Raw genomic sequence first — 26,438 nt, 5'->3', positions numbered from 1 at the left:
TGGAGGTTGAAAAGTGTTTTCTGCGGTATAGCTTTCATCCAGTGGTTGCATGTCGCATGGGAACATGGAAATTATTCGAGTCGGATCTGGTCATCAGGTGGCTGCTGATGTGTAGTTCGGCAGATATACCTACATCGAGGAAGCCCGGGTTCACTAGGTTTGATGCCGCCGATATCCGTTTAGAAGATTAGAGTCGTCAGCACTTTTCCCGTGGCAGACTGACAGGGAAAGGAGCGTTTCAAAGGTTTTTTTGCCATTCGATAATCACACAGATTTGAGAGGCAGATCATTGCAGAAGAAAGTGCTCTTTCATAAGTCCGAGATTTGGCAAAAACGCCGCATGATGTCAAAAACAGCTGAGTTTTGAGGGACGACGCCTCGATCCTTCTTGGTACAGAGGAGGGGCGCAAAGCATCAGGCGGAAACAACCATCAGAGCATCATGTTGAGGGGATTGGAAAGAGCACCTCGTGGCATGTGAGACAAACGAGCATATTTGGATTTGGTGCCAAGGGTTTCGAGAGCGTGAACGAGCTGGGGTACATGTTGTCGGTACACTTCTGGCGCTGTTGGGCAGGAAAGGATCACGACGGCTAAGAAAGAAGCGGGCTTCAAGGAGGATTTGAGCGATGGTCAATCAGCGAGACGACTGGCGTGGCAGACTAAGATCCGCAAAGATCTTTTGAAATCGAAAAAGAGTAGATTGGGTAGTGTATCACTAGTCGTGCGTTGTGGAGCTTGCTGTGTGATTGCATGTCCGCGAACCAAGAACAAGATCCGCGCGCCTCTCGAAGGCACGGTGTCCCCTGCCGAAGATGACATATGTTTTCCCTTTACGGGGTCTGGCCATCCTCTGAGTAGTCTACGTTTTCCCCATCTGCTCTTTTGTATCTGACTCTGATTTTTGGGAAGATGCAGAAAATCGACGTTCGTCGACGGGAGGTGGATAAGCATCTGCACAAGCACAAGCACAAGAAGCACAAGCACAGCCCTGTGGAGGGTCACGTTACTTTTGTCATGTTGGCCGAAAATGAGGAGAAGGCAAGCGCGACGCTCTGGCACGGGTGGTTCTTTCCAGACAGCAGGCACTCCGAGGCATCAATACGCGCGTGTCCAACGACTCGACAGACCGACTTTTTTGTTTTGCATTAGGTACGTTTGTTTATTCTACCTCTGCTCGGTCCATTTGCGCCAGGTCCAGTGTCCCCCATGGCCTACCTCGGTCTGAAGACCAGGACACCACCTCATCTCCCGCCCGACCACCGTCACACACCCACACCCACGCCCTCCGACACCGACATCTCCACCGCGCCCATCCAGACGCGACTGTCGCTTCACATCCAAGCTTTCCTACCAATGGCTTGGCCATAGCACTGTCGCGTTGCCGTCCAACACCCGTCGCTCCCCATATATGCTTGGTCGCGTACGGACGCGTCACAAGTCGGCATCCCGAACCAGTAGCTAACCTCGATATACAGGGCGTGTGCCCCATGCTGTAACCAGCTTCGACCATGAGCGCGCCGTGGCCCGGTCAGACCAATGGCGTCTACATGAATCCATCCATGTCGTCGCTCTATGCGAACCCCAATCCCTCGAACATCGACCTCAACTCGTTCGCCCAGAATGGCAGCATCAACCCCCAGCAGGCCTTTGGCAACCCGCAACAGACCTTCAACGTCAACTCGGTTGTTCCCTCAAAACGTCCGCGTCCCTCGGAAGACCAGATGCATCAATCGCCGCACGCCCCTTCACAGTCACTAGACATGTCGCGATCGCAAACTCCGATGCAGGCCGGTGCTCCCTTTGGCGCATTCAATTCACAGCAACAGCAGCAACAGCCCTTCCAAGCTCCACCCACCCCCTATCAACATCTGCAACAGAACCCTTCAGCGTCATCAAATGCTACTCCGTCACCAACCATGCAACCTCAGCAGTTCCGTCCGCCGCAGCAGCCACCACAACGTATGTCGACAGCTTCACCTGCTACCTTCGCACAGACCATGTCTCCCGCGCCATCGACCGCTTCCAACAACATGATGCAACCTGGCGCCTTCACTCCGCAGCAGCAGTCGTTCGGCGCAAACTTCAATCCTTCTTCATCACAAGCCATGAACATGTCTCAAGGCATCACTTCTGTGCCACAGATGCAGCAGCAGTATCAGCAGAAGCTCTACCAGCAACGCCTGCAACAACAGCAACAGCGTCTGCAAGCCAATAGTATGGCTCAGGTGCGCGCCAACGCTGCTCAAACCGCTGCTGGCTTCAACCCTGCAGCTGCTGCGGCCAATGCTAGTGTTGGAAGCGCCAATGGTATGGCAACTCCGGGGCAGTCATCACAGTCAAATCAGCAAAAGCAAGAACAGTGGATGCGATCGTTGCAGCAATTCTGTCAACAAAACAACAGACCTTTCAACCCTCAGCCCCAAATTTGCGGACGACCATTACCTTTGTACATTATTTGGGTCATTGTCCTGCAACATGGTGGCTCTACGCGTGTGACCCAATTTAATGGATGGACCACAATCGCGCAGAAGGTTGGCTTCAACCTCCAACAATATCCTACTGCCCCAGCAGAACTGCAGCAGCTGTTCGAGAGTAATCTCGGTCAATACGAACGCGTGTTCATGCAAGCAAGAATGCAGCAACGCCAGCAGGCAGCTTCGTTACAAGCCCGTCAATTAGCTGGACTGGGTGCCCCAAATGCCGCCCAAGGATCTCCTGGTCGTCCCAACGATCAGCTTTCTGCTCAGCAGCAGACCATGATGCAGATGCAGCAAAAAGCTCAACAGCAACAAGCGCAACAGATGCAGCAAGCTCAGCAACAACAGCAGCAGCAGCAGCAGCAGCAGCAGCAACAGGCTCAACAACAGCAAGCACAACAGGCTCAACAAGCTCAGCAACAGCAACAGCAGTTACAGTTGCAGCAGCAGCAAATGCAAGCTCAGCAACAACAACAACAGCAGCAGCAGCAGCAGCAGCTGCAACAACAAGCCCTTCAGCAACAACAGCAACAGCAGCAGCAGCACTCGACTCCTGTACCTATGATGAACCCTCAAAGCACGCCAATGCAGCGCCCTACTCCCACGCCTGTCAATGGAATGGCTACCCCACAGGCTGCCATGCAACACCCAGCCTTGAACGAGTTCCGTCGTACATCAAGTGTTGGCAAGCTTGACTCTGTACCGCCACCAGACCAAGAGCAAGCTCGAGTTTCTGCTTCGCCAGCAATCAAAGCTCCATCAGAAACAGGCGGTACTCCGAGCATCAAGCGCGAAGCTAGCACTGCCGAGCTCAAACACGTCACAGGCCAGGAAACAGAGTACGAGCCGCACAGGCGTTCTTTGGATTACTATGGTGGATACGACATTATCCCGTTGGCCAAGCTTGGCAGCGAGATTGCTCGTCTGGTTCCTGATGTGCCTATGGTCGATGAGATGGGACTGATTGACATCCGTGCTCTTACCTTGAGTCTTCAGTCTGGTATTCATGCTGAAACTCGTCACGCCTTGGATCATTTGACGTTGATCTCGATAGAACCGCGCATCAACCTGGATCTTGACAAGTGCGAGGACTTGACAGACGTACTGGTCGACTGCGCCGAAGCTCAGCTTGACATCCTTGCGGATGGTGCTGCCGAAGTGTCAGACGGCCTTGACTTGCCATCCTACGAAGATCTTGTCAAACTATGTCGCATCGAGAACGAGTCTCTGCAGGACATTCCTGCCGTTGGCACCCAGGAGTATGAGCTCGATCGCGCTGCTGATCGCCTCATTGCCGTCACGACGTTGCTGCGGAACCTTTCCTTCAACGAAGCAAACCACCGCCTTCTATCTTCCAATTCTGTTGTTAATTTTGTCTCGAACGCAATTCGCTTGCTGGGCACTCGCAATACTTTCCTTCGCACCTCGAGGAACGTCGCAGATTTCTACAAAGACATCATCACATTCCTCTCTAACATCACTGGTGTCCTGGAGTTGCCGAGTCGCGATGATGCTCTTCATATCCTTCAGTTTATTTTGGCATTTGCTCCTCAGCCAGCGCCCACACTTTCATCCGATTCTCCGTTACTATTCAGCCCTTACATACCTTTGGCGCAACGACACCTTCCACTTGCAGTCGACTGTCTTGCAAAACTTTTGGCTCGCCAAGAACCTAATCGGTCGTTGTACCGCAGCATTTTCACCTCATCACAAACACTCAACCCATCCGAGTCTGTTCCACCAGCAGACCTGCTTACCTCCGCCTTTGCTCTGAGCATATCTGTCTTACCGGAGCGTTCGAAACGAGTGTTCTCCACTACGGTTGAACTCAAGATGGTAGAAGCTAGAAAGGCTCTACTCACGCAGGGCATGTTAGCCGCTGATATCCTAGCATCAATGGTCCCAGCAGCGCACTCTTATGACGGGACCGAGGAGAAGAATCTCGCTCGTGCATGGCTTGGCTCTGATGATCGTTGGCCCGGAAGTCTGTTGCGTATGGCCTTTGTGCTCTCGGTTGATCGCTCTGCACAAGCCCACAGACAACAACCGGGACATCCGCACATGCCACCTATGGACCCAGACATGCAGAGTTATGGCCTCATAACGCATCGTGGGCTTGGCATGTTGGCACGGTTGGTAGAGAAGGCCGGGTTGCCTGCTTCAGAAAAGGCAAGATCCACTTCTGAAGACGATGAGTCACGAGGGAATGGCGTCCATGGTGACGATGATGAGGAAGACCGAGATGAGTTTGATGAGTATGACAAGCCTACGCCGAGCTGGATAGCAAGGTGTAACCCGGCTCCCCAGCGCGAGACGGTTCTCGGCGCTCTGCTGTCTCCAGACGCAGATAAAGTGGCCTTGAAACTCTTGTGCAAACTTTACGATATGGCGGCTGCATGAGCATGTAAGAGAACAGCATAGCGAATGGACAAACATGGTAGAAAACAAGACGTTTATCAAAGAAAAGCAGACACAAATATTGACCGGTTTTATGCATATGGGAACTAGTGGTATCACAACACTCACGCATTGCCTCTTATTCCTGTCTTCTGTATCGCTACTCGCCTTTGTTGTTGACCATGCCCTCCTTGATCGTGACGAAGTGACAAAGTGACGCGCAACGTTTTGCAGCTCGTGATGCTGCTGCATATGCATATTGCCGAAGCGGCTCTTTACAGAAGGTTTGCTGCCTTGATCTCTTCCACGTGCTACAGAGCAAAATATCACTTCATCTTGACACGATTTGAGCTCGTATCTATCGTTGCATGACTTTTTGAGTATAAAATTCTCCTTCGGGCACTTGTAAGCCGTAACCTAGAGTTAGAAAAAGATACGAGACGTTCATGAATTCGGTTCATGCTGCAGCGAGCAAGCAAGGCGGCTGATAATCTGCCTCGTGACCGCCACATTCCGCCATTTGGCGAGCAGGCTGTGACAAGGGCTTGGTTGCTTGGTTTCCTGCCTGCTTTCAACGCTCACGGCTCCTTCGATCGGAGATTCAGAACATCGCATTTTGCCTCCTATAGTGGCAATTGCAAGAGCGTTGCGCGAAATTGGCGAGTAGATGACAGTAAGACTCTGTCGCTCCCTAATATGAACGTTTATACAGTTCTAAAGTAGTGCGAGTCATAGGCAATAATAGGGAATAGATGATCCACCCCGGACGTTGTGATAAAGGACGATCTCGCATGGGCCTGATAGCGCAGATTTAAGCTTCGGACTGGCTGACAGCGGTTAGCGGTAAAACCCCCCCTGTCAATTTCTAAGGAGTTTAGCCAGCTTTTGCTCTGTTCTCCTTTGTCTGTTGTGCCAAGTTCCAGCGCAACAAGACAAGCCCGCCAACGTCTTTTTGCGGCGCTCATTTGCCGTATGTTTGGTGGCTTTTCTGCGCTCACGGCTCCTTCGAGGGATTGTTGCTCGCGTGTGATGTCCATCCTCGTTAAAAGATCAGCCGCACGTTTGAGCGCATGTCCTAACAAGCCGCTGATGATGGTGGGACTCTGCGGGCTAAAGGGTTACGGCCCGCAGTTGGCAGACAGTGGGATGCTTTGTTGTGTTGGTCGTTGGCGGCGGTGCTGGTGAGACCGCCTCTAATGTACTGTAGTAGGAAGGCAATTATACGAGCAGCGGCCCGCCGCTTCACCACTATAGATGATAAGGAGCATCCTCCCAAAAGGTGAGCTTGTACCGTCATTTCGTATTCTGTTTCTCTTCGCTCTTGGCTTTTTACCTCACGTTCTTTTCTTCTATTTTTATACTCTGCATTCTGGTACATGCGATTGCGATCCATGCTGCGGATGCTTTAAAGACCAGAGTACATATTGCGACAAAAGAGCGAGGGCTAAAGGAAAGAAGCGCGTTATGGGGTTTTTGTCTGTCAAGACTGGCGTCATGGAGAGAATGAGCTATAATGATGAGCCCAAGTACTATCAACTCGAGTCGCTGGGAGACGCTTTCGATGCCTTACGGACGAGAGGCTCGCGGATGAAGCAAAGAATTATCGCTGGCTCGATAATCTCTGTGCTGATGATCTTTGCGTTCTTTGCTGTAAGTTACCTCTCAACTGCTGAGGCTTCATCGCACAATGTACTGATGCTTTCCAGTTTTCTCCCGATGCTACAACCACGTCGCTGAGACAAGAGCAACTCGACAAATGGTGGAAGCCTACTCTCGATTCAACGGATGCAGCAATCGAGTCTGGAGTCTGGACAAAAAGACCAGGAGACGAAAAGACAGAAGCTGCATCTGAATCTTGCGACAATGTTCCCGAGACCATTCAAGTCGCCATCCTCGAGCACGTAGTCGCACACGACGAAGTCGATGCTGCTCTCGTTCACTCCCTTGCCTCGCAACCAAACGTAAACCTCACATTCTACCAATCATACCCTCGCTTCGGCAGCGAAAAGATCATCAAGGCATTTGACTTGAACTACACGGGCCCGATTCACCCTGATGAGTTTATGGGAACTGGCAAACACACCACCATTCCCGACGTTTTGGTCCTTACAACCTGCGAGATCGCAATCCGTGATGGGCTACCCAAACGTTTAGCAGCATTGCGTGCTCAAGGCGCAACTCGCTTGATCTGCATCGTCCACCATGCCGAGCAATGGGCCGAAGAACAGCGCAAGTCCGATATCAGACCATGGGTCGAGGCCAACATGGTTGAGTTCTGGACGCTATCACCACACACAGCCACCTTCCTTTCCAACACCATCGCTGCTTGGGACTCCAACGAAGACGATCCTTGGGCCAACCCACCTTCCCCTCCCATCCGCGTTTTCGTGCCTATATTCCCTGTAGCCGCACCCAACATCACAGCAACAGAACAAGCAAACCACGACCTAAGTTTCGCCATGCAAGGCGACTACGATCCTCACCGCAGAGACTACAAACACATCTTTGAGCGCCTTGGAAACTTTTTGGCTGCAGCCGAGGGCGACAGAAACGTTTCTATGCATCTGTTGGGTCAGGGAAACAGACCCAAGGTCCCTGAAAACGTGGCTAGCCATGTCTTTTTCGATCAAGGACTTGGTTATATCGACTTTTATGCCTTGCTTTCCAAGGTTTCTGCTATTTTGCCTGGGTTTGCTTCGCCAGATTATTTCGACCGCAAGGCTTCCTCGTCGGTGCCTGCAGCGTTGATTGCAGGTACTCCGCTGGTTGCTGATCGACGTCTTCTTGATTCTTACGCTTATGTGGAAGAAGACTCAGTGTGGTTGCAAGAAGAAGGCGAGAACGAGTTTGATGTTGTAGGCAGGATGTTGAATGCAACTGCAGAGGAAAGAGCAGAGAAGAGCAAGCACGCAAAGCAGAATGCTCAAAAAATCATTCAAGGCAACATCAGGAGAGTAGGCGAGTGGTTAGAAGAAGGCATTGTAAACATGTATTGTAGCGCTGGCTCTGAGCAAGAAGACGATTAGAAGTCTCTTGTTGTGTTTCTAGATTTTCTGCTGTATAGACCAATTTCTTCTCACTTCCTTGTTTCTGTTTTCTCCCACAAAAGCGCCTCCGTATGTGCATCTCAATTGCCTCGACGCCGAGTGTAGTGCAGAGTTGGTCCACAACTAATAATAGCTCGTTTCGAAGTCCCACCACTCCTGAGACAGAAGGATTGGCCAAGAAGATACTTGTACAAGTAGACACAAACATAGAAACGGGCAGGGGTTCATAGTTTGAGGAGCGGAAGGAGTGAACTCAGACAAGCCACCAAATGTCTTGGCGAAAACGGATTCTGAGAAGGCACGCGACCAAGTACTTGTGGTAAAGCCGGGTGGCTTGAAGGATCAGGACTTCTTCGGTTGGAAATAGCGATCGATTCAAGAATCGATTCTGTACTCCTGTAAGGAAATTAGGCAAACACTTGCAGAAACTGATAGGGGAAACATCTCTTGAAGCACTGTTTCTCAAGGCAGGATAATGAAATGTGAATTGGCATGAAAGGTAGAGAAAGTATTAAAAAGGGTATATGGAAGAACTACTATGCAACAACGTCCGCTGACTCTGCGCCATGGACGAGTTCACCATTCCATCTTCCTTCAGCTTTCTCCTTCTCGAAGAACATCTTTGCAAAGTCTTGCGCCTCGTCAATATCTTCCGCTACTCTTGTGCAAGCGCAGTCTTTCGTCCATGTGTCGTGGTAATTGATGTTCTTGCCCAACTTTGAGTCCATAACCACATGTGGTGTACCAATCAAAGTGCTCAAGATGTGTCCATGCAAACGGTCAGTGATGACAAAGTTTGCAGCTCCGAGCATTCTGAAGCCTTCTGTTGCTTTTGCCCAGGCGCGCTGGTTCTTTCCCATCTCGCGGTGTTCGCCATCGATGTCAGGGGTGGGTGTGAACTTCCAGTCTACTTTCCAGTAGCTGACATTACCAATGCTGCCACCGAGATCGAGATTGCCCTTGCCGAAGGGAATGGATCTAGAGTCACCCTCGGAGATCTCCATATCGTCGCGTGCGAGGATCAGGATGTCGTACTCCTTGGGTGTGTTGGTACGGAAGTCCGGACGGCTACCCCACATGAATGCGATATCAGGGGTGAGCACAGTCTTGACTTCGCCTTTGCCAATGCCGTCAGCGACAGCGAGGTCGGTATGTGGAGCGGCAACCTTCTCGCCCTCGAAGGTGTCTGCCAGCCACTTGTAGCTAGGTGCATCGCGTGCGGCGAGCTGCAAGTTGGGGTGTGTCAGGAAAGCTTCCTTCGTGCGGTTGATGCGGTCGTTGTGGGTCATGTGGATGCTCTGAGGGAAGGCACGAATGGGGACCTGGGTGAAGTGCTCGATCATTGCGATTCTTGATGGTTGATCCTCCCAGTAGTAGTCGTTGAAGTTGCCACCGCCAGCCATGATGATGGCAGAGTTAGGCTTGTGGTCATCGAGTGCTTGAGTGAACTTGGTCATGTTGCAGCCTTTGTCCATGAAGCGGCAAGCTTCCATAGTCTCAATACCCATCATGCTCAAGAGGATCTGCTGTGCCGACCAGATAGCGGCATCGCCCTTGTTCTCAGTTTCGAGGTAGCCCCAGACGTTGACATAGCGAATGCCTTTGAGGAGTTGCTGGTACTCCGAGATCAGTTTTTGTTGGGCAGCATTCACCACAGCTTCGCAGCCCGTTGATGGAGGTGTGGTTTTGTCGTATGAGATCGGTAAGTTCGAGACAGCTGCCGGAACTGTTGCTGAAGGCACTGCTGAAGCCGAGGTCGATGCTGACGGCGTCTGTTGTGTGGTATTTCTCTGGGCTTCTTCTTTGGATGACGAGAATGGAGACGACACAAAGTCTGTCACATCATCAAGATGTAATGATGAAGGGGTTGATACTGTGCCAGTCTGAAAGAGAGCAATCAAGCAGAGGAACACGGCCACAACTATGGCGATGAACGCGCATCGACTAGGGACAGGCATTTTTGGTTCGATGAATGATGAGTATCAAGTCAAGATGGATATCTGACTTACCTTACCAGATCACGGCCTTTTACTATTCATGGCGCTCCTTTTCGACTCACCGTCCCCTAAGCCAAGGGTAATCTCTACAACACCATGCAGCTAAAACAGGCACGATGCCGAGTGAAGACGTTTGCTGTCCGACAATCTGGATATCATAGATAGCGGATACTGATGAGCCAAGAAACGGTAGTGTGGATGGCCGTTGATGCAGGCACATGGCGCCTTTTTTCATTGCCGACGATCCACTTTGACAGGGATAGGAGACCTTGGCATCTCGGAAAAGATATTTCTGCTGTCAAATTGGGGCCGATGCGGCCGCAAGCCAGATAACATGACATGAATTGGCTGGAGTTTCAAGGCGAAATTATGCGGTAGAATACAAAGTAGGTAGTAACAGAGTAAGATGACGGCGGTGGAAGATCTCTCAAACGGGGTGGCTGCGGCAGAAAAAGAGTCAGTTCAGGCCCTTTCCGGTGCCAAGCCCGATCCAAGGCTTATAGACGTCCCTCCGCTACTGCACCTTGCTGCTCCTGCCCGATTCTGCCCTGTTCAAGTGCCTTTCGGTATGGTTTGAGGCGATCATAAATCAATTGATACAAGATTACGAATGTTCTCAAAAGAGTTATTGTGCAGACTAAAATCTCTCCCAAGAATCGCAAGGCCTATCGCCATTCATCATCGCCACCAGTCTATTGATATGATCTGAGTCAGAGGACCCGTGGATCAACTATCGCTCGAATCGATCTACAAAACGCTTGCATGTATTGCAACACACCACGACCCGCTTTAGGGGTTTACACTTACCCAAGAGCCGATTTCGCGTGGCTGCATTTGATTCTATTTCTAACGTTGTTATGCCGCATGAACAAGGGAGATGCCTGTTGCAGTAGTAATTCTCCCGCGTAGGCGCAGAACAAAGCAAAACCCATCTTCTAATCTTGGAGCCTGGGTCAGTCGGTGCCTGCCAAGTCGGATTTTGGCCACATCAAATCAACGGCGTTCTCTAGTTTTGCTTGGAAGTCGAACGCCTTTAGTCTCCTGAGGTGTACTGATACATAGTGAGAGCCACTCAACGATATTGTGCCAATCATAGTCTCGGTTACCATTGCATGCATACGCCGCGAGGCCATCCTTCGTTGTGTACAACTCGGTTGAACGTGACCCTCGCGAGCTTAGTCTACCGGTTCCTTCTTGATCGACTCGTCTGTCAGTACGTGCATTGATAAAGGAGAAATGAACATCGGAGCTGGGTGGCACGGGTGGGACTGAGTCTTGGTAAGTAAAAGAGAAAGTCCCCCTCAGCCTCTCACAAGCCTGTCGAGTAAATCCATCAATCGCAAACATGTCGGAATCATCATCATCATCATCATCACCATCACGAACAAAAGTTGCCTTAACAGTGCTGTTCCATTCAAGCTGCGCTGTCTCGGTGACCTTGATCTCCAAGTCCGCACTTAATGGCATAGAGGCACCTGTTTCTCTGCTTGCACTGCAAACATTCGTACAAGTCGTGCTTCTGACCCTCGTTGGAAAACCACTCGGATGGATCAAGTTCCGTCGTCCTCTTTCTGTAAGTGCAAACCCCTTCACATGTTCAACAAAAGTTCGCTGACAAAAAATAGGCTTGGAAGGGATTGATACCTTTGATGCTCGCACGTCTGATCGGAATCCTTGCAAAGACCTTCTGCCTGGCTAGTGTCGATGCTTCTCTATACCAGATCGCAAGGGGCTTACTTTTGCCATTCACCTTGCTCCTATCCCATTTCTTCCTTCACCCTCCACCATACAACCCACCGCTTTCTCTGTTCGGATGCGGCATGATCATGATGGGCTTCGCCACTGGAATGATCACAGACTTGGGCGCTATGCTCACGAGCATCAAGGGGCTCCTGTTGGGCGTCGGGTCCAGCTTCACCACTGCTGTTGAAAGCGTGGTAGTCAAGCGCTTCCTCACAAAAGGCGACGAGGGAATGTGGCAAATGGTATGGATGACAAACTGCATGGCTCTAGTCTGCTACTTCCCTCTCTTCATCATCTCTGGCGAGTACACGGTCTTCTCCGGCCTCTACAACAGCGCGGTGGACCTCGATGTCGCCAATGCTGTCGCTGCTGCTGAGGCCTCTGGTCAACTCCACGCTTTCTTGTACACCGCTACCGCCACAGGTGCTGCAAGTTTCCTCTTGACTCTAGCAACCTTCCTGCAGATCTCTGTCACCAGCCCAACAACACACATGATCGTCACAGCCGCGCGTGGTGTTGCTCAAAGCGCTCTTGCTGTGCTGATTCTCCGCGAAGCTGTTACCATTGGAAGAGTCTGGGCCATGGTCTGCATCTTGGGTGGTAGTGCAGTGTATGCATGGGGCAAAGACAGAGTCAAGCAACGTGCCGAGAAGGCCGATGGCAGAGGCATCTACGAGAAGCTGGATGAGATGGAAGCTAGAGAGTCAGAGGAGGACGTTGAGTTGAGGAAGGTCTAAATGTGATACACCATGAAAATATAGACTATAGATTGCATTTATTGATTCTCTTTCTTCACACTATGTTTTTCCGTCATCAAATGTTTCAGAAACGAGGGTAACTATTCGGATGCTTTAGGAGAGACGGGCCAGAATATTCCATCATACCTGCTCCTTGTTCTGAAGGAAGAATGTGACAACCTCGGTGTGATCTTCTTGCTCGGCTAGTTGTAAGGGCGTATGACCTTGTCTATCCAAGGTATTGGGATTCGCACCGGCTTCGACCAGCATAACACAGACTTCAAGCCAGCCATGATCGGCTGCGTAATGGAGCGCAGTTCTGCCATCAAAGTCCTGTAGATCAGTCTTTGCTTCAGCGTTCAATAGAACTACCATGCTTCCCTTGGCGTGACAACTTGCGGTCTTGATAAGAGGAGTTTGTCCGTCTTCGTCGATTTCATCAAGCAAAGCGCCTCCTTCGATCAAGGCTTTTGTCAACTCTGAGCTTCCAGATACTGCTGCATAATGAAGCGGTGTCTGACCTTGGACGTCTGCTTTATTCAGATCAGCTCCAGCAGCTATCAGTATCTTCAAGATCCGCAGCCACGCAGCTTCGCGGTCCGGGAATCTAGCGCCGGACAGAGTAGCCGCTGCTATGATGTGAAGAAGCGGTGTTCTGTACACTGACGTCTCGTAAGGGCTTTGAGAGAAAACCTCTGCTTGGTTGAGATCGGCGCCACGAGCAAGCAATATTCTCACAACGGACTCTTGACTTTGCAGACATGCTGTAATGAGAGCGGTCCCATATCGTTCGCTGACTTGATTGATGTCTGCTCCTTGTGTAAGAAGCAAGTTGACAAGTTGCTCATGGCCCCCATAACATGCCGAGATGAGGACTGTGTCAAAATCTCCACCTTGAGCGTTGACATTGGCGCCATGATCGAGAAGTATTCTTACGGTTTCATTGTGTCTCCGGGTGCATGCTAGATACAGAGCACTAACACCAGGGAGTCCGTCTCCATCTCTGTACTGCCAAACTTGATTGACGTCAGCACCGTGATTCAGAAGCAGTCGCATGATTTCCTCATGACCGTGTTTGGAGGCTGTGAGCAAAGGACTACCGAACCTGCTATCATGAGCATTCAAATCGACTTTGTGTATCAGAAGTTTGACAATCTTGTCATGTCCAGCATTGCAAGCAAAAGTGAAACATCTGTTGAGCAAATCTTCGTCGAGGGCCAATGAGATTTTAGCTGCATGTTGAAGAAGCAAACGAAGGATTGCTTCATGCCCATGATGGCAAGCAGCGTCCAGAGCAGTCTCGTATCCATCGTTTGAGAGTCGCCGGGGATCAGATATTTGGCACATATTGGCACCCTTGTTGAGAAGCGTTCGGACAACCTCTTCGTGACCCCAATAGCATGCAGAACTGAGAGCACTGCCGATGGGATTGCCAACTGAGTTGACATCAGCTTTGTAATCTAGAAGCTTGAGGACGATTTTATTGTCTCCATAGGCAGCGGCTACTCGCAGGGCGTTCTTTCGTTGGTTATCGATGGCGTCAACATGAGCGCCTCTTTCAAGAAGCGTGTCGATGATTTTTTCGTCTCCACGTACTGTCGCTTGAACGAGCGGGAGCCCAACAAGGCCATCACAAATATTAACATCAACAACATATTGTAACAATGCTTGGAAGATCTCGAATCGTTGTGCCGGGTTGGGGAAGGAGATCGCAGCGCTCAACTCCGTCCGCCCAGTTCTTATGTTAGGTCTAGCCCCATGATCTAGTAAGAGCCGGACGATATCTCCATGCCCTCCATATGAGGCTGCATATAGCGCAGATCCCCACACTGAGCAATGTTCATTAGGATTGGTGTTGCAGAGCAGTAGTGATTTGACGAAGTGATACAAACCGCAAGCTGAGGCAATCGTTAACGGGACTAGCTTCTCTGGGCTTTCGCGCAACCATTTTGTGTACCAGTCCCGATTTGGAACCAAGTGGTCTTCGGTGTCCCTCAGACGAAGCCAATTGAGACGAGCTCTCTTACGTTTGTCTGATAGAAGGAAATCTTTTATCATTGCGAGCAGTCGGTCATCTTGTGCCTCGACTTGCGCAGCATAATGCGTCCATTGTCTTGCTGCCGTGTTTGTGAAGGGCCTCTGCTCTAGGTATTCATCATCATAGTCTAGACCATCGTCTTCGATACCATACCGACCTAGTCCGAAGCAATAAGCAAGGCACAGCTTAGCGTTGCTTGTTTTAGCTTGGGTCTCTGACGGGCAATCTTTCCAGCCCGGATCAACTTTTTCAGATTTGAGGTATTGCTGGACAGAAAAATGTGCAAGTTGAAGCACCTGTCCGTAGTTTTTGCGGCTTTCTATCGTCACCAAACTAGAGCAAGATGCGATGATTTCCGAGGGTATTGGCGTACGATATTTTGGGTCGAAGAAAGGCTCTGCTTCAAGGTTTATCGCTATGGCGTCCACCGCCTCCTTTAAACTGAGTGGCTTGTCCGAATACACGAGCAATTGGAGCAACCTTACTACGTCATCTTTCTGCTCGTTCGGAATTGACCGCAGCATGCGTGAATACGTGGCATTTAGTGTTGGCGGTAATGCATCGAGAGCCTTTTCGAGCGCCAGTTGGTTTGTGCATTTGGAAAGTGCGTCAAGTTGACATGCAGTCCATTGAAACCTGCACTGTAAGTTTTGGCTTGCCAGAGAAATTAGTTTCACTTACATCCCGTCAGACATGCTCATAAGCGATTCCTGGATCATCTGCTGGACATCGTCTCGGTCTTTCCATCTCCCGAATTCACCGCTTGTTCGCAATCTGTGTCCTATATATGCTCGTATGTCTTCATTGATGATGTCTGTTTCAACAGGGACAACCTGACCCATCAAGTTGCCACGACCAAAGATCGATGCGATATCAGATTCTTTGCGGCTAGTAACAAGCAGATGAACTTTCGGGGAGGCAAGCTCTGCAATGCTCTTGATCCAGTCAAGCAGATCCTGCCTCGGAACACTGGACTCGTCGAGAGCGTCGAGTATTAGATACAATTTACGATCCGTGATCTCTATGGCGTTCAAGAAGACCTCTAGTAATTGCTGTGTCGTCGGTTCTCTGTACCCGTTGTCACAGGCTTTTCGCAGCGAGTCTAGAGGCTCCTGCAAGCTCCCATCCTGACGGTGCAGTTGGTAGACGAGCGAAAATGCCAGATCTCTCAAAGTCTGCTTCTTCATGTCGCTAAAATCGAAGAAGAAGTATAACAAGATCGGTGCAGATGAAGCAAGAGGATCTGAGTTGATCTCTCGCTCCAGGTTCTTGATGATGGAAGAGGTGAGGACCGTCTTACCACAGCCTGCCAGCCCATGCAACCATAGGGATGTCCCTATGGAAGACTTCCATTGGAAATACTGCTGACTTTGCAAAAACCATGCACCTGAATCCGAGTGACGTGTTTCAAGTGCTCGATTGTAATTGTTCCAAGGATCTGCAGGAGAAAGCCAATTCCGTATCCTATCATGATTTGTTTCTTGACGGGACTCTTCGTTTTGTTCGGCGATCTCCTCTATGCTTTCCTTGATCTCATCGAGGCCTTTAGACTTGTTACTAGGAATTGGAAACGGTATGATATTGAACTAACTTTTCTGGAGCATTTCAAGAGCTGCAGGGGCTGCTTCAACTTCAAGAACCGGAATTGTGCTGAGCAACTCTTTCGCGTATGCTGCAGCCGCCAACGCGGCATATGGCTGCCATTGTTTGTTTTTGTGGGAATCGCTGTAATCACAGATCCCTCGAATAACAAGACATGGGAAATTATTCATAAGGCCTGCAGCCTCCATCTCAACACACAATATATCTTGCTCTCCAAGCAGATCTCTCTTGCGACTGTTTTTGATAACTTGGTTACCGGAGCCAATAAGACCATAGTGTATGACGGGGTTCTGACTTTTTCGGACCTTGCGGTTAACAAGCTGATCGAGGCCACACCGCTTACAGGTTGAGGCTTGCATAGGAACGTGGTCGTATGCTGCCTCAAACAAACGATCTTGATCAGGGCCTGGATGTTCGGCTTCGTAGTCGGGAAATTTTTCGTAGGCCTCTGATATGTATCTGGGCACGTCTATCGAGCGACGTAGGGCATGCCTAGATTCAAGTAATGCAATCGCTTTGAGCAAAACGTCGGGTGGCCTGTTAAGTGTCCCGGTCCTCTCGAAACCTTCATTGGTCTCTTTACCAAGGTCAAATTGTACGACACCACCTGCACGTGTCAGTTAATGTCCAACAAAGAGATGAACGACTTCAGCGCTGACGTACCAATAGTGCCTTGAGGTTTGCTAACGACGACATCCCCAAGTCTGATGTCGTTCTCTTCACTAGGGATGCCGCCGCCAATGCCCACAAGTAGACCAAACCGAATACCAGGAAAGTCGCGCAGCATTTCGTTTGCCGTGGTAGCAGCGGAAGTCGTACCATAGGAATCACTTGGGAGGGTCGCGATAACAACCTTATGATTGCATACACTCCCAAAAATGTAGACGTTTGAATTGTGAGCATTCGTCGATGGTAGGGCAGGATAAGTTTCGTCCAACATTGCCTGCGCGGCTGTCGTTTCGGTCGGCAGGGCACACACCCATCCTACAGTGTACTGCTCGCGCCGGGGCTCAAGATTGCTCATCTTTCAGAATGAAACGAACAAGACGACTAGGTATCCAGGACAGTTACGAGACAGTATTCCGACAAACTCCAGGGGTGTTGACGCATGAGGAGAATTAAGTCGAGCGGGATGGCCAGGCGATGCGTGAGGCACCTATCTCTCGAGCCTCATGCAAGCTGGTCCCCACCAGGACGGGTGTCGAAAATAGCCTGCATATCGCTAGCCGCCAATCAGAATGATTGAAGTCAAAAGCTCGCTGTTGTGGCCTCAAGCCAATTGTCGAGGTGCGGATGGATTCAGACAGACAGGATGTGAATACGCGCAATGCGAGCTTGGAACCAACGTTCAGGAAAACAGAAACAACCACTTGCACTTCACCCCACGCCAGGGAGAGAGCGATCCACGAACAGCGCAGCTTCACCGACTCCACAAGGTGGCTTGAAGATCTACACGACCCCTCTCCTCTTTTGCACAGTCGCGACTTCCACCAAGAAAAAGAGATTCAAGAATTGTTCCTCACACTGCACCACCAGCAGCCTTTTTGATCTCCTCCTCATTAAGTCTCTTCCAGCTACCAAAGAAGCCTACGATGGTTGAGACACCATACGCCGCTGTCGTAATGGCAAATACAGCTTTCAGCCCAACCATGTAAGCATCAAGAACAATAGGTACTTGTGATGCCGTGAAATCTTGACGAATCTGCGTCGCGCCAATTCCAAGAACAATCCTTGGATCGATGCCAGGAAGGTCCTTTACGAGTTGTCTGATGACTTGGTTGTTGAATGCGCATTGTACAGCGGAAATGAAGAAGGCACCGCCAATGGTGACGAAGACTGTGACAACCATTAGACTACGAAGATGTTTTGCTAGATGTCGACTTACAATTGATGATGGCACTGACTTGTGACAAGTCTTCTGGCCTAGCGTGAACTTGTGCATTCGCGATAGCGACCTGGAAAGTCGTGCCAGTGGCCAAACCGATCAAGATTTGGTAGCCGATCCATTTGCCAGTAGAAGTGTTGGCATCCATGGAGTACAAAAGTCCAGAGCCAATGGTCGCCAATGCACCGCCAAAGATCCAGAATGCAGGCACGATACCAATCTTCGACAGTGCAAAGCCTTGGATGATGGCGGTGAGAGTCAATGGGAGGATCAAGGCGAGCATCCTGACACCAGATCCGATAGGACTGGCTTCATGAATACTCTGGAAATAGATCGGAAGGTAATACAAGAGCACGAAATAGCCACCCCCGAAGAAGAACATGAAGACGGAGCCAACCCAGACGTGGCGTTCCATGAACTGCGATTCCGTCAGCTCAGTCGAAGTGTTGTACTTGGGGTCACATACCAGGCGCGGAACGATCATGGCACGCTCTTTTTGGAACATCTCCCAAAGCACGAAGACTGCAGTGAGGGCAACAAAACCGACCAATAGTCCAATGACCTGGCTGCTATCCCATGAGTGTGTTTGTCCACCATATTGCAATGCGAGTATGAAAGAGATGATCAAGCCGATCATGAAAGTGGCACCGACGAAGTCCATCTGTAGCATCTTTTCCTTGAACGACGCCTGCGCAGGTTTGGCGCTCTTTGGTGGCTTGAAGAATAGAAAAATGATGATAGCTGCTAGTCCTCCAACCGGAAGATTGATATAGAAGCACTGCGATATTGTAAGTACCTAAGCAGTAGCCAGGATCTCGTCAACTTACCCAATGCCAAGTCACCTTGTCGGTAAATGCACCACCTATAAGTGGGCCCAAGACAGCAGCGATGCCGTAGGCCGCTCCGGTGAATCCCAAGAGCTGTGGACGCTTCTCAGGCGGAGCAGCAAAGCCGAGCATTGTGAACACGCCAACCGCAACGCCAGATCCACCGAGACCTGCAATTGCTCGGCCTACAATCAGAGTGGTCGGGTCTTGTGCCACTCCACAAATCAGACTGCCAACTTCGAAGATCAACAAAGAAATAAGAAACCAGAGCTTGAGAGGGAAGTATTTGAAGACCTTGCCCCATGTTGATTGAAAGCCTAGAACCATAAGTAGAGCGCCTCGACTCCTACATGTCGTACTCTGTCTTGGTCAGTCATGAAATGAAGATATGATCAGATAAACTTACTACCACCAAAGGTCATAAAGTACGCAGAGCCATACCATGAGACTTTGTTCAGATCATGAAACTCATCTGTGATTTTGGGGATTGCAGTGCCAATGATAGTCTAGCGAGATCATGTCAATTGTCTTTCTTGACCGCAAGAGCTAGGGTAGACGAACGTTATCAAGAGCAACCAGGAACATGCCCAGTAAAAGCGATACTGTCAGTAGTATCAAGCGAGAGCCATGCAGGTATTCGTCAAGAACAGATGTGTCTTCTTCAGGCTTGACAACCTCAACTGGGTCGTCTTTCGACTCGGACATATTGACCCTTGATCTTAGTGCTGTAGCGAGATCGTTACAGTCTCTTTTGGCTTGTGTGTCGTGATTCCTTGAATCGGTGTATGGGCAAGGGAGTCAGATAAACAAGTGACACGATCCCCAATACTTATACGGAAAGAATCGGCCGCGGACGAACACAACCTACCGACTGCACATATACGACCGAGTACTTACATGTCCGGCTTTATAGAAGTGGCCGAGTTCTTTCGTCCGTTTGAGTGATTGAGCTCCATTTTCGTCCGTCCAAAGAGCTTCGCTCCCGTGAAATGGTACATGAGCTGCAAGAATGTCTTCCGAGGACAAGGCAGCGTCTACTGGGTCTGATGGCACAATAGATTCCTGTAGCGAGACTCACATATAAACACGGTTGTATGCCTATACAGCTATACTCGCAGAATGACATATCTTTGCATGAAGAGAATTCGTCCGCGAGGAGATGATGATTCCAATCAATGATTGCGCGTTGACAACGACACGCTCGCAACGATACCCTGCGCCAAGGAAATTTGTCCGAGTGCAGTTCGGACGAACGTGTATTCGGACGAACCTGTAAGCGATGACCAAGAAGACCAATATTCGTTTTGCTGTAGCGAATTGTCTTCGGGCGGAGATCTTCTTCAAGATCACTTGACATGCCGAAGCAAAACAAGGTCAGGAAAGGGACGCACAGCTGCTGGGAGTGCAGACGAAGGAAGGTGAAATGTGTGTTCGCATCACCCACCAACGCCAGATGCATCACATGCCAACGCCGAGACTCGACATGCACCAGTCAATCGACAGACTCCCCAATCAATACTCGTCAGAATAGAAGATACACCGAGGGATTGCATCAACAAGTTGTGACAGAAACCGATGATAATCGGGATGCGCAGTCGGCCACGCCTACGCAGGCCTTACTAAGGCCATTAAGTCCAATCTCGAACCAAATTCCACCCACAGAATTGCAAAGAAATTCAACAATAACACAAGACCTCCTTCGTTCCTTCCCTCCTCAAACAGACATTGAGACCCTTCAAGAAAGAGTCAGCGGCATCTCATCAACATGCTATCAATTCGACTACAAAGCCCCTCTCTCAACACTCCACAGAAATGCAGAGACATACATCGTTAAACCAAACCTTCTGTCTCCAGAATCCGATCCAGTGCTATTGGCAAAGCAAATGTTACTGTTTGCAACAGCATTGCGGTATATCTCTCCTACAGAACGGATACATGGTTTGAGTAAACATCACCATCAGATTATGGAAGAGCTTGCTGGTGCGGCTATTAAACTGGTTACTACTAATGACTCACTGTTGGGGTCTTTAGAGTGTTTAGAGAGCATCATTCTTGAAGCCTTTTACCATACGGATTCTGGTGATATACGAAAAGCTTGGATTACGATGCGGAGAGCTGTTATGGCTGCGCAACTATTGGGCTTGCACCGTCGTGGTCATTATCGGTACAAGGTTATTGATGATCGTAATGTCGTTGACCCCGAAACCATCTGGACTAGTATTGTGTATATGGAGCGTGTTGTCTCTTTGCTATCTGGACTGCCTACAAGCACAGACAATATAGTCTTGACACGACAGGATGCTACAAACGATGCCACCAACGATTGTGGTCTGCTCACTGACCTAGGAAATGTCGCCGGCAAGATTCTCGAGCGAAATCAGATTGAATTGCCACAGCAAGCTCTCGAGATCACTAAGAGTATAGATGACGAACTCCTCAGAATCTCCACCAATCTATCACCAACATTCTGGCGACCGACAGAGTTCTCAGGTCTTACGCAAGACTCATCACACGCTTTTGATGAGATCAGACGTGTTTTCGATCACAGCTCCTACTATACTTTGGTGATCCAGCTGCATATGCCTCATATGCTATGTCCAAGCCACTCCACGCAGAGGATGTACTCCAAAATGGCCTGCGTAAACGCCAGCCGCGAGATTCTGACACGACAAATCGCTTTGCGCAGTTTCAATCTCGTCACGGCTTGTTGTCGAATGAATGATTTCATGGCGTTGATTGCAGGGATGACATTGATGCTAGCACATGCTACCAGTCACTGCGACACAACTACGGGCAATGTGTTAGCACATCAACGATTGGGTGATCGAGCAATGGTACAGCGAGCTCTAGAATGCATGACTTTCATTTCCGAACTTCCAGAGGACCAACTCGCAGTCAGATGCGCTTCATTGCTCAAAGACCTGCTAGTTATTGAAGAAAGTGCTGCTCGGAAACAAGATCAGAGCAATGCAAATGATGGCGAAGACCGCGATTTTGTCATTACCCGAGCACCTTTCTTTGGTGGCATCAAGTTATCTAGAGGAGGAGTCGCCACCGTCACTCCATCAAGATCAGAGCAGAATCAAAGTCTTCCAGAGGGCATCAGTATTGGTGGGATAGGATCGATCCGCGTCGACACGCCGAGCTCCAACAATTTTACTCCTGCAGATGTTGCGAGCCAGCATGTAACTTCGGAGCCATTGCAAACGCATCAGGGCTTCGTCATGCAACCTGACCAGATACTATCGGACATTACCTTTGACGATTGGTCGGTGTTAGGAATGGACACGGCATTCTTTGAGAGTTTGATGCAAGGCAGTGGGGACGTTGCATTTGACACGATCAACACCAGTTGAAGCGTTTTCAACTACGAATACGAGTGAGCGCGGGTAGAGATACAGGCATGACATCGTGAATATAGATCTATGTGCTATTAGTACATAATGGAGCCGCAGACTCCTTTTGCATGCGCCAAAACCTCCTGTCCAATGGACCTGAACAAGTGGCGATGATATGTTTTACAGGCGAACGACGGGAAAACTACGACAGACGGATCATGCCTCTGAAACGGCTAGCAACTCGTTGGAAGAAAGTACGATCGGGGACTTCGTCAAGTTCCTTAACGAGGGTTGTGTAGTGGTCAGGTGCAGAAGCAGGGTGCATCATGGCGTTTGACAAGGGGTACTGGGTGTATGTTAGACGATGACTTCGTGGTGTCTGATGAATGTTTGGCATACAGCAGAAGAATATCTGTTGTCGAGCAACGAGTAGAGGGCATTGACCTCGCGGGCCTCATTTCTCGGCTTGGGGGGTTGTGTGCGAGCAGTGTTGGTCTCGTTGATTGTTGCGATAGGAGCAGCTTCAAGGCGCTTCTTCAGAACGGATTGGAAGGTGATCTCGGGGCGCAGACGGTCGACAGGCCATTGTGAAAGGATGCGGGCGTAGTGCTTTGAAGCTTGCTGTGGTTTCTGTCAGTTGGCTTTGTCGTATGGTAGGACAAAGAACGACTGCTCACAGCGCGTGACATTGTGTATGATGTGGCGATTGCGCGATTGTTTGTGGTTTCAAAGGCGAGAGCTACAAGAATTGGTGATGGCAGCAAAAGGTTAGTGACGATCTCACAAATTCATCGTCGACATCATCAAAACCCTTCGACTTCGCGCATTCATTTCCCCAGATCTAAGGCTGTGGCTAGAGCTGTGGCTTAGCCTTGGGCGATACGCTCTCGGAAGACGGAAGCCAACGGAGACGCATTCTTGTACGAGTGTCGAGGGTCTTGGATCTAAGAGGCTGAGGCTGAAACTAGGCACTCACTCTGATCGCATCAGCAACCGACGACTCATCGCCCGTCGTCGTCCATTCTCTTCTACCACCATCCGTTCCTTTTCCATATATCAAATCATCTCTCGACTCCGTCTCCCTCGTCTCCTGAGCTTCTCGCACCCAACCATCCGTCTCTTTTCTTTCACCGCCACCTGGGATTTCTCGACGTCTGTTTACTTTCGCCTCCTTTGATCGACCCCAGCGACCCTTTCCCTCCGCGCCCGTCGGCCCACTCTGCTTATCTCAAGCGCCCGACCATACCACTCCTAATCAACATGTTCTCTTCCAACTACGAACGTGTGAGTATTGCCGATTTTTCTATTTTTATTCTATTCGTCAATACTGACTCGACTTCAGGTGCAAACACACGATGACGACGATCACGTAGCCGCCCAGCCCTCACAAACCATTCCAAACTCGCCGCCACCATCTTTCCGCTCTCGCAACTCTTCTCGCAGAAACTCTGCTCAACACGACCACCACCACGACGAGGATGCCGACCGAGATATCGACGACGCCTTTGCTGCCCCTTCAGATGACGAGTCAGAACATGACGGCCCTGACGCCGACCGTAGGCGACTTGTTCAGTCCGCCGACCGCGACTCTTCTCCAGAAGCACCAGCACCCCAAGTTCAACCTCCACGATTAGGCCGTCGGGTTACTGAGATCAACATGTTCCTCCCTGGTGGAAGTCGCTCGACCAATAACAGAGTCATTGGTGGTGGAAGCAGTGCAAATGATGGTGTGTTCGCCAACATTTCAGCGAAGCCTACCCGTGGTGAAGAGCTCGAGGAGAAGCCTCCGGTACGTTTTTCTGTATATCTCCCGTCTCCTTAACGATATACTGACCTTATCGCAGACCTACGAGCAAGCAGCCGCTGATTCGGCGCCGCCATACTGGGAAACCTCTATCTTGGCTCCTGGCGCCTTCAACAGTGACGACATTTTTGTCGATGGTCTCGTCGTCGGCAGTCTATTCTCCTTTGTCTGGAACGCTCTTATCTCCATGTCTTTCCAACTTATCGGTTTCCTCCTCACATATCTACTTCACACCACACATGCTGCAAAGCACGGCTCTCGTGCTGGTCTGGGTATTACCTTGATTCAGTACGGCTTCACCTTCCGATCAGTACCCGCAGATCCTGTCTCTGGCGTACCGGCAAATGACCCATCTGGCACCATTCCTTCAGACCCCAACGCTCACGACTTCAACCCTTCGAAGGTTGCTGCAGATGTCACTGGAGTAGAAGCTGCTGATGGACTTCGTGCTCAAGACTGGATTTCGTACACACTCATGATTGTCGGTTGGTTCATCTTGATCAGATCTGTTAGCCAGTTCATCCGTGCCAGGCGGCAGGAGATGATTATTCGTGGCACCAACGACAGAGGCCTCGGCACGGCCGTTGTGGCAAGCAACGAGACGCCTGAGCAGGCTGTCTAAGGCACATTCATATGGTTGTGGAGTACAAGGTGGAACGGGCACGATAGTGTATAGGAGGAGTTTATTCCCTATGTGGTGATGGCCATATCACCCATTTTTGGTTTCAGATTGCATTTTCAGCGTATCGGGTGATCCTCTATTTCAATAGGATCAAGGTTCAGGAGGTTTTATAGCCGTGCCTAGCGGAGCAACAAATTCAGCTGCTTCTCCATTCTTCCCAGTTTGCATGATTCTGCCCGTTCTTTTATGATTGTGTGCCCAATTGCTCCAAGTCTGACAGTTGATATCGGAGAAGCATAACCCTTTTTCAACCCACTTCATCTTCTCGAGATCATCCTCTGAACGCTTCTCCACACACCCATCGGCGACCTTCTCATGAAAGCCAGGTAGTACGCAGCACCAAACACCAAACCGCCCAAATGTCCAGCATGGGCGATTCCCGAAGTCGGCGAGTCTAGGAGGTAAGCATCTACAACGCCATAACCAGCCACAAAGACCCAGAGAGGGAAAGTGATGGGGATCAACATCAACTGCATGGGAGCATTAGGGATCATACATGCAGTCAACGCACCCACGCCCATAACCGCGCCCGAAGCACCCAAAGCTGCAGAATTGTAGTTGCGGGTTTTGGATTGCCAGTCACTGCGGCTCGCTGCTGCGATTTTGGTTCTGCGGTGGTAGAGGAAACCCAAGCCTCCTGTGACTGCAGAACCTCCTGCTACAGCAAAGAGATGCAAACCATTCATTCCAGGGATAAACGCGCACAAGGAGCAAAAGTTGTACAACGAGAGCATGTTGAAAGCAAAATGGAAGGGATTCACATGAGCGAATGCAGAAGTGATGATAGTCCACCAACGCCCTGAGTCCACACTTGCTGGAGAGAGTAGGGTGTTGCCTAGCAGACGCTTTTCGAGCCTCCAGTCTTTGGTGTATTTTGCGTAGTTCAAGGCGCCAAAGACCATGGCGTTTGCGGCGAAGAGGAAGTAGAAGGAGGACATTACGCCATTGTCGCGGTAGCCGTAACCTGAGTGATAGAAGCGTTGAGCTCGTTGGAGGCGTAGGTGGGTGAGTAGGTCGAGGTCTCTGTTCATTGTGCGGGTTGTTGATGGGTTGAAGAAGGGGTGGCGTGGTTGGACTAGAGAAGAGGTCTTTCGTGGTTGAAGCAGAGATGAAGCCCTGCGAGTTTGGAAACTTGAAAGAGGATTTGATAATCCTAGCTTTTGGCGTAGCATCTGAGAAAACATTTCGGAAGGAAAGTTGATCAGTCAGATGGGAATCGAGTCGATATTAATTATTGTGGTGATCGGGTCATCGAAGGGTCTGCTGCAAGGGTGCGGCACGAACAGCTGTGGTGGGCGCTTAGCAGGAGAGAGCTCTTTCGACGTTTGCTTGACCCTTATTATTTCCGCCTGTACCAAGAGCCCAGAATAATACTTCAAAAAGAAAAGACCAAGAATATAGAGTATCCAAGAAGGTGCGAGTGTTATACCAGACGATGAGCTCTCGTGATTGGTCCGACGTGTGCCAAGGCGCGAATTCATAGCTCGATGTTCCACATGGCGAGAGCGGCGCACGACGACTTTCTACCATCGTAACTTGATCCTCTCGCTGCCTTATCGTGCTCCCCCGCTTGATATACCCTCAATTCGCTCCTCTCTCGATCTCTCGATCCCATTCTAGATCTGCAAACAATCACTTCGCTCGAGATCGCTGCTCCATTGACGCGAAGAACCGTGTAACACGACGAAACCTCTCTTGTCCGACACAAGCGACAGCTCACCCACGCAAATCAACCACAGATACACACCCTCATCTGATCTGCGCCTCCCATACTTGGCCTACTCATTCACTGCGCGTGTTTGATCTCACCTCTACCCCAACTCATTCGACGACCTCACTAGACGTTGCGTGTCTTTTGAGCT

General features: G+C 50.1%; 12 protein-coding genes across 12 annotated transcripts; 5 read left to right on the top strand and 7 right to left on the bottom strand.

The window, feature by feature from the left end:
• Positions 1 to 1,561: 1,561 nt before the first annotated feature.
• M437DRAFT_49567 (uncharacterized protein) lies at positions 1,562 to 4,879 on the top strand (the record flags this gene model as incomplete). The annotated part of the gene is made up of 2 exons (XM_041021853.1): positions 1,562 to 2,617; positions 2,924 to 4,879. 2 exons carry the CDS (start codon positions 1,562 to 1,564, stop codon positions 4,877 to 4,879), a joined length of 3,012 nt encoding a protein of 1,003 aa, XP_040879499.1.
• A 1,491-nt stretch (positions 4,880 to 6,370) lies between these two features.
• M437DRAFT_84813 (uncharacterized protein) lies at positions 6,371 to 7,902 on the top strand (the record flags this gene model as incomplete). The annotated part of the gene is made up of 2 exons (XM_041028173.1): positions 6,371 to 6,526; positions 6,583 to 7,902. 2 exons carry the CDS (start codon positions 6,371 to 6,373, stop codon positions 7,900 to 7,902), a joined length of 1,476 nt encoding a protein of 491 aa, XP_040879498.1.
• Positions 7,903 to 8,525: 623 nt separating this feature from the next.
• Positions 8,526 to 9,683, bottom strand: M437DRAFT_35371 (uncharacterized protein; the record flags this gene model as incomplete). The annotated part of the gene is made up of 2 exons (XM_041019306.1): positions 8,526 to 9,029; positions 9,090 to 9,683. Coding segments are annotated over 2 exons (1,098 nt in total), but the record flags the coding sequence as incomplete, so codon positions are not given.
• A 1,597-nt stretch (positions 9,684 to 11,280) lies between these two features.
• On the top strand, positions 11,281 to 12,400 carry M437DRAFT_35143 (uncharacterized protein; the record flags this gene model as incomplete). Its single annotated transcript, XM_041019300.1, has 2 exons — positions 11,281 to 11,493; positions 11,546 to 12,400. Coding segments are annotated over 2 exons (1,068 nt in total), but the record flags the coding sequence as incomplete, so codon positions are not given.
• A 198-nt stretch (positions 12,401 to 12,598) lies between these two features.
• Positions 12,599 to 12,976, bottom strand: M437DRAFT_32835 (ankyrin; the record flags this gene model as incomplete). Its single annotated transcript, XM_041019239.1, has 1 exon — positions 12,599 to 12,976. A coding segment is annotated over one exon (378 nt), but the record flags the coding sequence as incomplete, so codon positions are not given.
• A 660-nt stretch (positions 12,977 to 13,636) lies between these two features.
• On the bottom strand, positions 13,637 to 13,909 carry M437DRAFT_35401 (uncharacterized protein; the record flags this gene model as incomplete). Its single annotated transcript, XM_041019307.1, has 1 exon — positions 13,637 to 13,909. A coding segment is annotated over one exon (273 nt), but the record flags the coding sequence as incomplete, so codon positions are not given.
• A 1,206-nt stretch (positions 13,910 to 15,115) lies between these two features.
• M437DRAFT_75627 (ankyrin repeat protein) lies at positions 15,116 to 17,064 on the bottom strand (the record flags this gene model as incomplete). Its single annotated transcript, XM_041026458.1, has 3 exons — positions 15,116 to 15,995; positions 16,026 to 16,647; positions 16,704 to 17,064. The coding sequence occupies 3 exons, from the start codon at positions 17,062 to 17,064 to the stop codon at positions 15,116 to 15,118; spliced, it is 1,863 nt and encodes a 620-aa protein (XP_040879493.1).
• Positions 17,065 to 17,559: 495 nt separating this feature from the next.
• M437DRAFT_84809 (MFS general substrate transporter) lies at positions 17,560 to 19,457 on the bottom strand (the record flags this gene model as incomplete). The annotated part of the gene is made up of 6 exons (XM_041028172.1): positions 17,560 to 17,876; positions 17,926 to 18,343; positions 18,392 to 18,703; positions 18,753 to 19,069; positions 19,159 to 19,258; positions 19,314 to 19,457. 6 exons carry the CDS (start codon positions 19,455 to 19,457, stop codon positions 17,560 to 17,562), a joined length of 1,608 nt encoding a protein of 535 aa, XP_040879492.1.
• A 650-nt stretch (positions 19,458 to 20,107) lies between these two features.
• M437DRAFT_49681 (uncharacterized protein) lies at positions 20,108 to 22,108 on the top strand (the record flags this gene model as incomplete). Its single annotated transcript, XM_041021873.1, has 2 exons — positions 20,108 to 20,243; positions 20,313 to 22,108. The coding sequence occupies 2 exons, from the start codon at positions 20,108 to 20,110 to the stop codon at positions 22,106 to 22,108; spliced, it is 1,932 nt and encodes a 643-aa protein (XP_040879491.1).
• A 184-nt stretch (positions 22,109 to 22,292) lies between these two features.
• On the bottom strand, positions 22,293 to 22,779 carry M437DRAFT_84807 (uncharacterized protein; the record flags this gene model as incomplete). The annotated part of the gene is made up of 3 exons (XM_041028171.1): positions 22,293 to 22,436; positions 22,490 to 22,711; positions 22,768 to 22,779. 3 exons carry the CDS (start codon positions 22,777 to 22,779, stop codon positions 22,293 to 22,295), a joined length of 378 nt encoding a protein of 125 aa, XP_040879490.1.
• Positions 22,780 to 23,350: 571 nt separating this feature from the next.
• Positions 23,351 to 24,516, top strand: M437DRAFT_75606 (uncharacterized protein; the record flags this gene model as incomplete). Its single annotated transcript, XM_041026456.1, has 3 exons — positions 23,351 to 23,374; positions 23,433 to 23,879; positions 23,935 to 24,516. 3 exons carry the CDS (start codon positions 23,351 to 23,353, stop codon positions 24,514 to 24,516), a joined length of 1,053 nt encoding a protein of 350 aa, XP_040879489.1.
• Positions 24,517 to 24,833: 317 nt separating this feature from the next.
• Positions 24,834 to 25,607, bottom strand: M437DRAFT_84805 (uncharacterized protein; the record flags this gene model as incomplete). Its single annotated transcript, XM_041028170.1, has 1 exon — positions 24,834 to 25,607. The coding sequence occupies one exon, from the start codon at positions 25,605 to 25,607 to the stop codon at positions 24,834 to 24,836; it is 774 nt and encodes a 257-aa protein (XP_040879488.1).
• Between the last annotated feature and the right edge of the window lie 831 nt (positions 25,608 to 26,438).

The sequence above is a fragment of the Aureobasidium melanogenum genome (assembly GCF_000721775.1).
Source record: "Aureobasidium melanogenum CBS 110374 unplaced genomic scaffold scaffold_11, whole genome shotgun sequence".
NCBI lineage: Eukaryota > Fungi > Ascomycota > Dothideomycetes > Dothideales > Saccotheciaceae > Aureobasidium > Aureobasidium melanogenum.
This window is presented reverse-complemented; position numbering and strand designations above follow the sequence as displayed.